Source organism: Fragaria vesca, linkage group LG7, assembly GCF_000184155.1.
Source record: "Fragaria vesca subsp. vesca linkage group LG7, FraVesHawaii_1.0, whole genome shotgun sequence".
Lineage (NCBI taxonomy): Eukaryota > Viridiplantae > Streptophyta > Magnoliopsida > Rosales > Rosaceae > Fragaria > Fragaria vesca.
This window is the reverse complement of record NC_020497.1, coordinates 15960559-15975824: the sequence shown is the minus strand read 5'-3', so window position 1 is coordinate 15975824 and position 15266 is coordinate 15960559. Positions and strand designations below refer to the sequence as shown.

General features: G+C 41.5%; 3 protein-coding genes across 3 annotated transcripts; all 3 read left to right on the top strand.

Annotated features, from left to right (window-relative positions):
- The first annotated feature begins 225 nt into the window (after positions 1 to 225).
- On the top strand, positions 226 to 4304 carry LOC101310070 (U4/U6 small nuclear ribonucleoprotein Prp3-like). The gene is made up of 7 exons (XM_004308782.1): positions 226 to 759; positions 1461 to 1739; positions 1850 to 2236; positions 2327 to 2521; positions 2657 to 2817; positions 3428 to 4091; positions 4137 to 4304. The coding sequence occupies exons 1-7, from the start codon at positions 226 to 228 to the stop codon at positions 4302 to 4304; spliced, it is 2388 nt and encodes a 795-aa protein (XP_004308830.1).
- Positions 4305 to 8267: 3963 nt separating this feature from the next.
- Positions 8268 to 10720, top strand: LOC101309781 (ABC transporter G family member 6-like). The gene has a single exon (XM_004308781.1). It carries the CDS (start codon positions 8268 to 8270, stop codon positions 10509 to 10511), a length of 2244 nt encoding a protein of 747 aa, XP_004308829.1. The 3' UTR covers positions 10512 to 10720.
- Positions 10721 to 13229: 2509 nt separating this feature from the next.
- On the top strand, positions 13230 to 14349 carry LOC101309494. Its single transcript, XM_004308780.1, has 2 exons — positions 13230 to 13249; positions 13887 to 14349. The coding sequence occupies exons 1-2, from the start codon at positions 13230 to 13232 to the stop codon at positions 14347 to 14349; spliced, it is 483 nt and encodes a 160-aa protein (XP_004308828.1).
- Positions 14350 to 15266: the final 917 nt, after the last annotated feature.

Sequence of the window (15266 nt, the reverse complement as noted above, 5' to 3'; positions counted from 1 at the left end):
GAATAAATGGCTATTGGGATACCAATTTTTTTTTTTTGTTTTTTTTGGGAGAAGAATTAGGATACGAATCCTAGAGAAAAGAGGCCCAGCCCGACCCGGCCCAGTTCACTTTTCCTGGTCCTGGAGATTAGAGCGCCAATAGATTTAGCTAAATCATAAATATATATATATATAAGAAAGAGAGATATTAACAGAGGAAGAGTGAGAGCCTTCGAAAACCTAGCCATGGAGAAAGACAAATCCAGCAAGCGCTCCCGAGACGAACGCGACCGCCGTGACCGGGACAAGCATCGCAGCAGCCGCGACGCTTCCGATGACCACCACCGCCACCACCGATCTCGATCCGACCGCGATTCCAAGCCCCACGACCACAGATCTCGCCGCGACAGGTCTCCGGAGCCGCGCGACGACCGCCGCGAGCGGTCGTATGAGAGAGAAGGGAGTAGGGAGAGGTCCAGAGTGAAGCGGGAGAGGTCGGAGGAGGGAGAGGATGTGGTGGAGAGGAGGCATAAGAGGAAAGAGAGGGAGAGGAGTGAGGGTGTGGATGATTTGGAAGATTCGAAGAGAGCTAGGGGTTTGGATGAGAGGAGAGAGAGGAAGAGATTCGATGACCGGCGAGTGAAGGAAGAAGTGGATGGGAATAATGCTGGAGGATTGGAAGGGAATGTGGTTTCCGGTGAGGTTAAGGTTAAGAAAGAGGAATTGGAGGATGATGAGGGCTTAGCTACCGCCCGGAATGGGGGTGCTCCGGTGGGTAATGTGAGTTTTCTCTTTACTTTTTTCATGTGTTTTAGTATTGTGCATTTGAAAATTGCTATTGCGATTGTTTGAGACTGAATTTGTGAGATGATACTATTCGCATTTAGATTACAGCTTTAGTGGACACATTTAGCTAGCATTTATAAGTTTATTAAGCAATAAACTGAAGCATAAAGATTGCGAAGATAGAGTTTAGTAGGTTTATTAAGATTCAAGGATATATGAACGCAATTTAGTTCAATTGAGCTTGTGATTGCTTGATGTAGTCTAGTATAGGTCTCCACGATGTTAGGTTAGGCTGAATTGACTCCTATGAACATGACCTGTTGGTATTACTTGCTATATACGCTTGAATTGGAGGTGATAGATGCTAATGATTGGTTTGAGTGGTATCTACAGACTTTTAGTTGGAGTTTTTCCTTCCTAAAACATGTAAGCTGTTTTATTGCTTTTTTTTTTGTAAGCATTTTGCTTTAATTTACAATCCCTCCATGTGCTACTATTTGGCTGATAAGAATTGCTTTCATTCCTGCATGCTTCATTTCCTCTCTACATTATCTCTCCATAGGCGAGCAGTAAGCATGCTTTTGAAGTAATTTATCTTGATGTGATTCTGATTAATTGTGCTTGTGTTATCCATTACCTTGATTGAGCTGTCATGAGTATGCATAGTAACTTTGTTTAGTTTTTGACACTTACAGGGTGCCAGTCTGGATTCTACTATGGCATCAAGGGTTCAGCCTGAGGCCACATCCACCCCTAGTCATCCCCATCCTACCAAGGTATATTCGATTTCTACCACAAATGAAAATAAGGGAGTTAGTATTACCAGATCTCATGAGGTTCCTGGAAAATCTAGTACAGATGGGACATCTTCAACTGCTGGAAAAAGTGGAAATCTGCCTTCTGGTGATATAGATAAAATTAAGAATCTTCTGGCGAAACATAAGGAATTGACTGACAAGCTGAATAAAAAAAGGGTAAGATGTTCACATAATCTATTTTCATCTTTGTTAACTTGTCATGCCCAATGCTGTTTCTTTATTTAGAATATTCATTATTCATTACTACCATTATTTGTATCATGCAGTTAAACATAGCAGCCAATGCTAGTTCAGATGCCAGCACAAACTTAGGATTGAAGGATGGGATGCAACCTCCATCTGCAAGTACAGGAATGATGCATGCCTCTGTGCCATCAACAACTAGTGGCATTACTGGAATGACTGGTCTGACTGGTGAAAACTATGAAGCTGTAAAACGTGCACAGGAGCGTGCTGCCAGGATGGGCTTTCGCCATGACCCAGAATTTGCTCCTGTTATAAACTTGTTCCCAGGACAGGTGGCAACAGATATTGTTCCCTCTCAGAAGCCTACCAAGGCCCCTGTTCTTCGACTTGATGCCCTTGGAAGGGAAATAGATGAACACGGAAATGTAGTCAATGTGACGAAACCAAACAACCTCAGCACTTTAAAGGTTTGTTACTATTCTAATTCTACATGTGAGACAGTTGTCTCTTATTTTGTAGACATTTATTTTGACTTCTGCTTTTTTTATTTGTTTCAGGTCAACATTAACAAGCAGAAGAAAGACGCATTCCAAATTCTTAAACCTGAAGTGGATATGAATCCTGAATCAAATCCTTTCTTTGACCCAAAGATGGGCATTAATATGACGAAGATTGTGAGGCCAAAGAGGATGAATTTCCAGTTTGTAGAGGAAGGGAAGTGGTCAAAAGAAGCTGAACATATGAAGTTGAAGGTAATTTCTCTGTTTCTTTTAACACCTTTTGAAACGTCAGTTAATTTATACCAATCTATTTTTAGCACCTTTTGAAATTTCCTTGAATTGTATACAAATCATTTACTTAGCTTTCTTTTTGCATTCCTTATACAGATGAAATTTGGCGAATTACAAGCCAAAGAGCATAGGGCGAAGCAGGCTCAGTTAGCAAAGGCAAAGGCAGCACCTGATACAAATCCAAATTTGATAGAAGTAGCAGAAAGAGTCAGCACCAAAGAAAAACCGAAGGATCCAATTCCGGAAGTTGAGTGGTGGTAAGTTGATAGCTACTTGTTCCGTTGTGTTCTGATGTGCTTCATGATTCATCTTTTTAGGGTGCTTTCTTGCATTGCATCTTATTCAAGTTATAATACGGTTACATTTTATTCATTCCCTTTTTTATACTGTCTTGGATTTGATTCTCTTGTCCTGATCATATATTTCATTCATATATTCTTTTTAAATCTTTGTATTATCTTGCTGATCGAAAGAAAATAAAATAAAATTGATCATATAATATCATGGATTTATGTATTTGCTGCATATAACAGCTTGCTTTCAACTTTTTAGTGGCTGTATCATCATAATATAGTGATAGTCAAAGTTTAAAATTGTAGATTACTAATGATCTTTGGTTGAAAATGAATTCGTGGCCTGTCTTTTAATCTTGGACTTGTTGAATGGCACTGAAAAAGAGTATGGTTTTCGTTGGTATTATATACTTATCTTTTAATCTTGGACTCATTGAATGGCACTGAAAAAGAGTATGGTTTTTGTTGGTATTATATACTTATTTGTTTATTTTAAAATTAGATTTGTTGAACTCAAGAAATTCTGTTGCATTTTTGAAATGATGATTTCTAATTATGGTTGAAAATTTTTCAGGGACGTGCCCTTTTTGCTATCTGGTACTTATGGCGAACTTGTTGATGGTAGAATACCTGAAGACAGATTAAAGTTGGACAAAATCACCATCTATGTTGAACATCCTCAGCCCATTGAGCCCCCTGTGGAACCAGCTCCTCCACCACCTCAACCGTTGAAGTTGACCAAGAAAGAGCAGAAAAAACTACGTACACAGCGTCGTCTTGCCAGAGAGAAAGATAAGCAGGAAATGATAAGACAGGGTCTGATTGAACCCCCAAAGCCAAAAGTTAAAATGAGTAACTTGATGAAAGTTCTTGGGTCTGAAGCAACCCAAGATCCAACTAGACTGGAAAAGGAGATTCGGAGTGCAGCTGCTGAACGTGAACAAGCTCATATAGACAGGAATATTGCCCGCAAGCTCACTCCTGCTGAACGCCGTGAGAAGAAAGAGAGGAAGCTCTTTGGTGATCCAAATAATGTGGAGACCATAGTCTCAGTTTATAAAATCAATGATCTCTCTCATCCAAAGGCTCGATTTAAGATTGATGTTAATGCCAGAGAGAATCGGCTGACTGGATGTGCTGTGATCTCAGAGGGTATGAATGTTGTAGTTGTTGAAGGTGGAAACAACTCTATCAAGAGGTATGCAAATGTCATGCTTCGGCGAATCAACTGGGCTGAGGCTGTAAAAGAGGATGACGAAGATGAAGAAGAAAACGATGATAAGCCTCCTAACAGGTGTGTCTTGGTGTGGCAAGGAAATGTTGCCAGGCCTAGTTTCAATAGATTTTTGGTTCATGAATGCATGACTGAAGCTGCTGGTCGAAAGTACTTTGCTGATGCTGGTGTTGGTCATTACTGGGATCTTGCAGTCAACTATGCAGATGATGAATAAACTAGATGTTAAATGCATGGAGTTGGTGCACTCGTGGAAGTAGTTTGGAGCGCTTTTACTGAATCCTCAACATCATGATTAATAAACTAGATGTTTGCAACTGCACTCTGATCATTTATGGTTTTATAATGCCTATTTTCATTGAACCATTCTATCCATGTTGTATTCGGCACATATTAAGTTTGCCTAAATGAGTAATCTTTGCACTGTTGGATGCTCTAGTTACTCGTGTATTTTAGTCTTGTTACTCTGGCTCTCTTTTCGCTGTAGTAGGTCTTTGGTGGAAATTACCGACTGTAGTACAGTTCGCAATCATCGGAGGTTGGAACTGGTTTACTGCAGGTGGGAAGGTGGCTGGACCATCCGACTGTAATCAACGAAGGCCGGAACTGGCATGCGTGTCGCTGGAATGGGCGGTAGCTGAAGGCCTGAAATCCAAAATTCAAGTGTTAGTGTCCTCATCGTCGACGAGGAAGAAATACGAATTAAGATCTGCCCCACTGGACTGGGCAAGAGATTGAAATGGCCATAGATGCTGCTGTTCCATCAAACTATCATCTAGACTCGTTAGACTGAAAGAAATAAATATGGTTTAGGCTCGGACCCATTACATTAAAGCCCTAGTCAATGCCTGAAAGTTCTGCACCATAACTTATCGCTCTGAATCTATGACCAAAAGCCATGAGAGATGCGCTTGAGGGTTGGATGCTTGAGCGTTGCCTGGCTATGGAGGAAGTCTGTTTTAATGGCTACAAGGTTGGATCCATGGGGATCGATTGTGCTCTTGATGATATGGTTTGTTGGATTCTCCAGATGGCCACAAACTTGACGACCTCCGTTCATGGTGGTTCGGCCGGTGTCGCCGTCCACATGGTGCCTTTAGTCTTTACCCTCTTAGAGGGGTTTGCTATCTGGTTAGAATGTTTGGCTTGTTTGTTGGCTCTTATGTTTGGTTTTCCTTTCGTTGTTTTATTAATAAAGTTTTTTACCACCAAAAAAAAAAAAAACCGTAAGAGATGCACTGGAAGTTCTGGAGCGCCAACATTGGAGACCACAAGAAAATCCAAGTCAGTGATAGCATAGCAATAATGCCAGAGGGTTTTGAAAGACTGGTAGAAGAAGAAAAGGGAAAGTTTGAGTAAGTTGTTGATCTAGATGGGTGCATATTCATGCCCCCATGCTCATGCACACGTTGATTTGATCATCATTTTTCTGTTTTGACTTTGAGGACTTCCATTCTTAAGGCTTTTTGTGATATAGGTTTGAGTTAGCTTTTAGTTCGGTGTGGGATAGGTAGCCTAGCTATTTTTAACTACTAGGCCCTCTAATATATGATGAAATCTATGAATATTGATGAACCAATTTGGAGCTAAGATCTTTGGTCCATATCTATGACATAGTTTGTGAGCTAAGGATGAAAAAGGAGTTCACACTTCAAAAAACTTAATAGTTATTAATGTTCAGAAAAAGTTCGAAATAGATATTGATGTATTGAACTATTGACACATGATTATTCCGTTAAAGATAATAGATTTTTTTTAGTCTACTAGCTTATCGCCATGTTCATATAAAGTAAATTTACGACTCTTGGAGCTTGATATATTTACCATTGCGAGTGAGCTGATCTGCAATTAGCAAAACGAATTGTACTTGAAGATAAAGACCTCATGTTTTGTTTAAAGTCATGCTAGATTGCTTGTGTGGGAAGGAATAGAAAGAAAAGCAAATACGACATGTGTTTTACATATATTCACATTTGGCTTACCAAAATTTCACGCTTTTAAGAAAGAACGAGGAGCAGAATTGCTAAAGTAATATTGCCATTTTGTGGACTTGATAAGTTGTTTTGGACCCTATATCTATATATGTCAAGCAACATGTCATGGCAACTGCAAACTTAAACCCTTGGACTTGAGAAACCCCACAAATGTGGTACATTTTGACACCAAAGACTTGTCAGCTACTGTCCAAACAATACATGACCCTATGTGAATATGAGCAAAAAAAAAAAAAAAAAAAAACTAATACGGAATTTTTTTGAGACCTGCTTTCCAATAAATAAAAACTATATTAGGCCTAATTATGAGCATTCTATTTTTCGATGAATGCTGAGATTCAAGAAACTAGTTCATTCCCACGTAGTGACGAAGCCAGGAATCTTACCTTAGGGGGGTCCAAAGATAAACATGATACACCAAAATGATTATTTTGAAAATTTGTTAATTAGAGATATTTCATGTGGTCTTGAAGAGTATATTTTACATCCTATTAGTTTGTTAAGTTTAATCATTTTATCTTCTTTAATTTTTTTTTTAAAATTTTTATACATCCTATTTGGAAGGATCAACCAAATCCATTCTTTTATTAGACTCCACAAATTAATAAGATGAGAAAAGGGAAGATTAAACAAAACAATAAATGTATAGCTGCATGGTTATGTTTATTATGTTTATATTCAGTTTGATTAGCTGCATTTTAGCTCTCTAAAATTGAACCTACACAAATGATAGGAGGGGTCCGGACCCCTTCAAGCAGCAACATAGTTCCTTCCTTGTTCCCACGCATCCACAAGTTCAGAATCATGCCTTTTATACATGATGAATTACTTTAATCATGCACACTAAGAATTGGGTTCTTTTGTATCAGAATAGGTATTGGGTTCTTGATGTATATATGAAGACCTCAATATCCTTCAGAGTGAAACACATGCTCTGATCGAAAACAATGAAACTGCAGATGCCTACGTCAAGTGTCAATCTCAGATTGATACCTTCAAGTCTTCTTGTGCAAGTCTGTACTCTGTACCTTGAGATCAATTTTGAGTTGTAATAAGAACATTTACACCCATCTACCCTTCCTCTATGTTTAAAAATTAGAACTCATCTCCTATCTCGATTCTGTATCCAACGTTTTGGTCTAATACATACAAAATGCACTTGATTATCGCTTTTCAAATCATGTAGCCGTGTGTTCTTGCTCAGATTAACAGTTGTTTTTCATCCAAAAGCACCCTCTAAATAGTTCTGAAGTTTGATGTGTGTGTTCATCAGAAAGATTTGCTGGGTGTGTTTATTAGAAAGATTTGCTGGGTGTATTTTTCCTAAGGATACTTGGAATATTTCAGTCAATATTGTAGGGCTGAGTTTATTAAGAAATTTGTTGGATACATTTAGAAACGCCCAACTATTTACTTTCCATCTTACATGTTTATCCAAACCAACTAAAAGTTACTCTCCAACTTAAGTTTTGCCCCCACAGAAGTGCCTCATCATGTAGTTCAATCCCACCATTCCAAAATTGAAGTTAATCTTAATAGCATGGATCATGGAAATCTCAATAACCCCAACCTACTCGATTAAATTTCCTCTAATAAAATGCCTTGTAGCCCCCAAATGCACCCCAAAATGAACCATACATCAAATACAATAACCCCTCACACACACACACACCAAACTCTGCTTACGCACATCTTGATCAACACCGTACCTAATTCCAAAGTAAAAAAAATGCAAACCCTCTACACCTCAAGACCCGTCACGCCATGTGTCACTCCCCGCCGGCCAATCGGCATCTCCCACGTGTCGCCGAGCCTTGTTGTTTAAGTAACCTTGAGACGTATGGAGCTGGGTATATTAGGCGTTGTAGGTCACCTCCCTTCAAAAACCACAAAACCAAAAAAACCTAACTGTAAAATCTCACACAACACGACCTCACCATTTGGTTATATTTCTATATATTGAAAAACCCTACGCCATTACTCCATAAAGCCAAAGACCCAAATCCACACGCAGCTTCATTTTCTCCCAATCCCTTTACCCCTCCCACTCCGCCTCGTTTGGCTTCTTCCCCAATCCGCCCTGGATTAAACGCATTTTCGAATGCTATATTCCTAGTTGATGCCCTTCCATCCAAACGCGGCCTTAAGCGTAACAGTTTCGGCTATATAAAAACCAACCCGCGCCAATGTCTCGTGTAGCAGCAGAGAATCAGATATCCCCGTTTTTCACAATGGAGCTCGACGACTTCCCACGCGCCTCCCACGGCGCCTCACCTTCGCTTGGACAACTGCTGAAGCACGTCGGAGACGTCCGCAAGGAGGCCACCGGCGACGGCGGCGAGACTCCGCTGCATCACCACCACCAGGTGCTCGACGTCAGCGACGAGAGCCTTGACGAACCGAGGACGCTGCCGTTCGTGCTCTCCTTCACTAATCTCACTTACAGCGTCAAGATTCGCCGGAAGTTCAGTCTTTCCGGCATGTTCAGTTCCGATCGCAACCGTCTCGGCGCCGCGACGCAGGCTGAGCCAGTCGGGGGAGAGAGCCTCTTCACAAGTACCAAGACGCTGCTGAACGACATCTCCGGCGAGGCTCGAGAAGGCGAGGTCCTGGCGGTGCTCGGCGCCAGCGGCTCCGGCAAGTCGACTCTGATCGACGCCTTGGCTAATCGGATCGCTAAGGGAAGCCTGAAGGGGAAGGTGAGCCTCAACGGCGAGGTCTTGGAGTCAAGACTACTGAAAGTGATCTCAGCTTACGTCATGCAAGACGATCTGCTATTTCCGATGCTGACGGTGGAGGAGACGCTCATGTTCGCCGCCGAGTTCCGCCTCCCTCGGGCGCTCTCGAAATCCAAGAAGAAAATGCGCGTCCAGGCCTTAATCGACCAGCTCGGCCTCCGCAACGCCGCCAACACCATCATCGGCGACGAAGGCCACCGCGGCGTCTCCGGCGGAGAGCGCCGCCGCGTCTCGATCGGAATCGACATCGTCCACGACCCGATCATTCTCTTCCTCGACGAGCCGACCTCCGGCCTCGACTCCACCTCCGCCTTCATGGTAGTCAAAGTCCTCCAGAGGATTGCTCAGTCCGGCAGCATTGTGATCATGTCCGTCCATCAACCCAGCTACAGAATCTTGGGCCTACTGGACCGACTTCTCTTCCTCAGCCGCGGCCAAACCGTTTTCTCCGGCTCGCCAGCTCAGCTCCCCCCTTATTTCGCGGAGTTCGGGCGGCCCATACCCGACTCCGAAAACAAAACCGAGTTCGCTCTCGACCTGATCCGAGAACTCGAAGGCTCTCCCGGCGGCACCAAATCCCTAGTCGAATTCAACAAATCCTGGCAAGCCATGAAGCACACGACAAACCGTACCACAGACACACGACACGTCGTTCCTCTCCAAGAAGCCATCTCGGCCTCCATCTCACGCGGCAAGCTCGTCTCCGGCGCCACCAACAACGACGCCTCCCCCAACTCCATGGTCCCCACTTTCGCTAACCCTATCCTCGTGGAAATCGCCGTCCTCGCGAAACGCTCCATGAAAAACGCGAGACGCATGCCGGAGCTCTTCGGCATCCGACTCGGCGCCGTCATGGTCACCGGCTTCATCCTCGCCACCATGTTCTGGAACCTTGACAACACCCCGAAGGGAGTCCAAGAACGGCTCGGGTTCATCGCCTTCGCCATGTCCACCACCTTCTACACCTGCGCCGACGCCTTACCCGTCTTCCTCCAAGAACGCTACATCTTCATGAGAGAGACAGCTTACAACGCCTACCGTAGATCCTCCTACGTTCTTTCACATTCATTGGTTGCTCTTCCGTCGCTGATCTTCCTCTCCGCCGCGTTCTCCGCCACCACATTCTGGGCGGTGGGCCTCGACGGTGGGCTTTCCGGGTTCTTGTTCTACTTCCTGATCATCTTTGCTTCATTCTGGGCCGGAAGCTCTTTCGTGACGTTTCTCTCCGGGGTGGTCCCGCACGTGATGCTCGGCTATACTATTGTGGTGGCAATTCTAGCCTACTTCCTACTATTCAGCGGCTTCTTCATCAACCGTGACAGAATCCCGGACTATTGGATTTGGTTCCACTACATGTCCTTGGTCAAGTACCCTTACGAGGGAGTGATGCAGAACGAGTTTCAGGACCCGACGAAGTGCTTTGTGAGGGGTGTACAAATTTTCGATAATACTCCGCTGGCGGCCGTACCGGCTGCGCTGAAGTTGAAGCTTTTGGATAGTATGAGTGAGACTTTGGGGATGAAGATTACTAGGTCGACTTGCTTGACTACTGGGAGTGATATTTTGAAGCAGCAGGGGGTGACTGATTTGAGCAAGTGGAGTTGCTTGTGGATCACGGTGGCGTGGGGGTTTCTGTTTAGGATTCTCTTCTATTTTTCGCTGTTGGTTGGGAGCAAGAACAAGAGGAGGTAATGGAGAAGAAGAAGATGCATGCATGGAAATGTAAAGCTTAGCTCGAGCTTGTTGCTGCTCTCTCTCTGTGTTTTGTTTGGCGGGAGGTCTTTGTATGGTTTAAATTTTCTTTTACGATTCTAGAATTTGTCCAGTATTATTTTGGAACTGTTTTGGTGGTGCATGTACAAGTACAAGTGTTGCATATATTGATATATACTTCGCAAGAATTAATAAGAACAACCATTTTCATTCATATATTGCTCTACTCGATCTGATCTGCTTGTTTTCAATCTATGCCAATTGTTTCTGGTTATCGATCGGGCGCTTTGGCAAACCATGTATGTGATCTGGTGAACAGTGATATTTCATGCCATTTGACTTTGTAAGAAATATCGAAAATGGGACGTGAACAATTCGAATGAGATTTTGGCGCATTAGTTTTGCTTAGTTCACTGGAAAGTTCATCGACAAGTGAAAGAAAATGAAAAAGGAAGATTATGACAGGACCTAGCCTCTAATATTTGTGGACATCACTTGGAGTCTTGCAACTTATGAACCAAAGTACTACCTCTTTTGTCCTAAATGATATTCACCAAAACTCAACTAAGCTAGTAAGTAGTCTGTTATTTTGTTACTTTGATTTGATTGATACTTCAGTAAAATCAAGGATATATGAATCCAATTCAACCATCATTAGTTGATTTCAATCATAGTACTCGAATTTGCTGGGTATTATTTTCATATATATTAGATCAACCCGTTACATAATCTAAACACCATATATGTAAGTGTGAGGTAAGTTAAGAATTTTAGATTTTCATACGTATTACATCAATCGGTGACAAACCATACAGCTTTAGAAGGTTGTGCGTAACGTATATATCAACTATGACATTACAGACTCCATTGACATATATTGATGTGGAATTTTGGAGTAGCTAGATCGAGTTGTTGGAGAATCAATTTGAGGCACATTACACAGTACATGATGCTGGAACGAAGTAACTGCATGCAGAGCTTAATTTCGTGTCTGTTAGGGCTTGTCTACTTCATTTATGTAAAGTTGCTGGATCTTAATAGATTTCTCTTAGTGTAACATGACTGTCTAGAATGGAAAATATGGGGAATCATTCATCAGTATTAACACTAGTATTATTGCAAATTGTAACTGGCAGCTTGGAAATGTCAAATATGCATGGGTCTGTATCGATGGCCGGTTTCTACTTTTTGTTCTGTGGCCGGTGGCCCTCTTCATTCTTCAATTATAAGGTTTTGATTTGGTGTTTAGCTAGCAGGAAGGTCACTCATATATCATACACAGCTCCAAGACCCATGTTCACCAAGAGATCCAGACCCACCTGAAACAGCAACATTTGCCGATTAATTATTCTTGGAAATGACTTGTTTTCGATCCAAATCTGCGGTTCAGTTTGAATTGTCCGATGGTTTTCGAATACGTTCTTGTTGATCAGAGTTCATATTACCTGATGATTTCAACAAGTTCGATCATTTCATGGTATTATTGGTGCATTAAACCTTGCATTGATCTGTGTCCATCTACCAAGCATGAAGTCCTGCTGGGTAGGTTGCAGAGTTGAATGCTATACTCCCTTGTCTATGGAGACGTACTGGGAAGTGATCAAGTGAAAGAAAATATCTCCAGCTAAGAATTATATTGCTCGTCAAACATTGTACCTGTCAATTTTTCCAGCTAAATTATTTGTTGGTTTCTTCCCCACCATTCTCATATATGTATCAATTATATATGCAACTTCTTTCACTGTTTCACACAATATGCATGAGATGTGTAGCTGGTGTTATATATACCATGAAATTCGTGTTTAAACACTTCAAAATATTGGCAAAATATCCGTGTTCTGTAAAACGGGGACTCCGGGAGACACACAGGTTCATTTTTAGGTAGCGGTCTGGGAATTCAGTAAGCTACTAGCAAAAGAATATATGGAATTATATGATCAAATAGCTAGCAAAACTTGCATGTTAAGTTTACTATCAGTTTCTATTATATATGTATCTCAAATTATCAATCAGTTATGAAATTGAAATTTTATATCTGAACTGCGTTGTATATGAAAAGGCTTTATGAATCGAATTGTGATAGATTAGGACTTGTAAGAAAATGGTCATATAGATCCAAAGGTTCATTCAACAATTAAGCAGACATATATACATCTTGTTGTTGAGTTGTCTAAATCACTAATCAATTCTTTCATTGGGACAATCTAAATGTTTATTTTATGAATTGAAACATGTTCATATACAAATAACCAAGTACTATGGTTCAATACAGGAAATGGATATTTTTCTTGGCATCAAGTTTTGATTAGTTCTTGTGTGTTTATAGGATGAGCCTAGAAGGATTCTTTACTTCTCTTGTACGTGGTTAGCTATGTATATCAATCATGTGAGCCCTTGGCAGTTGGCATTGTCCTTATACAATCTAATCCGACTTTCTTTTACTTGAAACAAAATGTTCATACTAGCTAGTGCTTCACTTGTTTCACATTACTTGGCAAACTCTTCCATGAAATCCAGTGGAGTTTCTTCTTACGAAAATGGTAAATTGGGTTCGCATTTCCGCCGAGTCTTAATTTTATGAACTAAATCAGTCACATATGCCGACTGATAATTAATTGGACAATAACAAACATCTAATTCTGATGATATGTATGACCTGTTCTATCAAGGTACGTACGTATTAGGGTATAACCCACTATGAGAGCAATAACAAAGTTGTAAGTTTTTAAAACTAACTAGCTAGATTACGCAAAACATCAGGTAAACCACTCGAATAACATGAAAATGTATCAAATCGATTTTTGATAGGTATCTAATTCAAATAATACGAGTCAACTTTTAATAGTTTCATATATCCGTATGACAATGTCATTTTCATTCAAGTTTGATAATCGATAATTAATTAACGAAATTAATACGAAATTGATGTGAGCCGAAAATAATCAGTTCTGATATGAAAGAAGTACTAATAAACTTGAATCTAAGTAAGTACCAATCGAGTAAACTGAAACCTTAGTCGAAGGATCGATCTTTCTCTCCACAATTTTCGATAAGATCACAATTTGATTCCCAACTCTCACCGACGCTCTATGAAAACCCATCTTATTCCCGCCAGCCCAAAAAGGGTGATAGCCCAACCCAAGAGAAAAATAAGTTTTTATTATTTTTCTGAAAAAAAAAATCGAAAAATTGAAAGCTAAGGTTTCTTATCCAAAACCAAACCAGTGAGAGAGAGAGAGAGCAGAGACGAAAATGGCGAGCCTATCACCTTCTTCATCTCCACGACTCCCAAACCCATTCCCACTCTCATCACCCAAAACCCACAACCCCCAAAACCCTCCTTTCCTTCCCCAGCCGAGCCACCGACCCGGAAACACCCCCCTCCGACCCGGCCCCGGAACCCGCCTCCTCCGACTTCGACGACCGCCTCAGCCAGGTCCGGCTCCGCTACCGCAGCGGCACCGGCAAGAAAGCCGAGGCCCGGAAGTCCAAGAAGTCCAAATCATCCGGGTCTTCCGGGTCCAGCGTCTTTCTGCCGCCGGTGCCGCTCAAGGAGCCGGTCTCCGGCGGGTTGAAGGTGGACTTCGGGTTCAGCCCGTATAGCGAGCGGGTCAACGGGCGGGTCGCACTTCTGGGTCTGATGGCGTTGCTGCTGGTGGAGCTGGCGACGGGGAAGAGTGTGTTTAAGTTTCATACGCCGTCGGTGGTGCTGGTTCAGGTTTACTTTGTGGCGGCGGCGACGGCAGTTTATATTAAGTTTGAGAAGGAGAAAGTCAGTGTTTGGCCTCAGTCTCAGTCTCCAACACCAAAAGATTAAATGAAAATTTGTGACTGATTGTTGTGTAGTGTACTGATAACTTGTTCTGTAAGTTAATGCTTCATGTTCATGGAAGATCAAACTGCAAATTTTACAGGAAATGTTCACATAGTATGGATTCTTTTGCTACTACAGAACCTGCATTGTTCATATATATGGAATGCTTTGCGTGATTTTTGTTTTCGAATTCGATTGTTCTTCTGGACAGTTTGGCAGAAATTAAGGTCAGAATTCCTGCCATTGCTAGCTAGTAGCTACATGGAAAATTGGCACACTCCGAAACGGTTTATTTTTGCTTTGGTAATATTTTCGAGCATGGTGTTCTATAATATGGTTCCATTTTGCCATTTTCATTCAAGCTTAGTAATCAGGTGATTTACAGGATTGGGAACTAGGTGTGTGTGGATTTGACCCTTGTAGATGTCTTAGCAAAAGGTCACAAACTACAGGTGAGAATGGTGATAAACAAGTTTGGCATTCCGGCAGCAATTTACTTTGCCTGACAAACAGAGCAACTCTAATATGAATGACATTCCATGCTTTTTACGTCCCTAAATGGTATAATATCCCATCGTTTTGTTCTTCATAGATGTACTAGATAATTGAGTAATTTGATGGTAATGATCTGATTAGTATAATTTTAGCAAGTTATGGTGTGATCTAAAACATTGGAGGAAATTAAAGGGTTATTTGAAAATTCATCTCTCTGAGGCCTTCGGTAATGATCTCCCAATATCATAATTTAGCAATGATCGGTATAATATTTGTAAGTTATGATGAGATCTAAAACATTGGGTGGAGTTCAATGATCATTTGAAAAAGCATCATCATTTGACAGGATTACGGATCATGAAATTATATCAATGTCCGAAATTGGTCTTAAATTGGAAGTAATAGATCCCAACTTGTAAAACTCA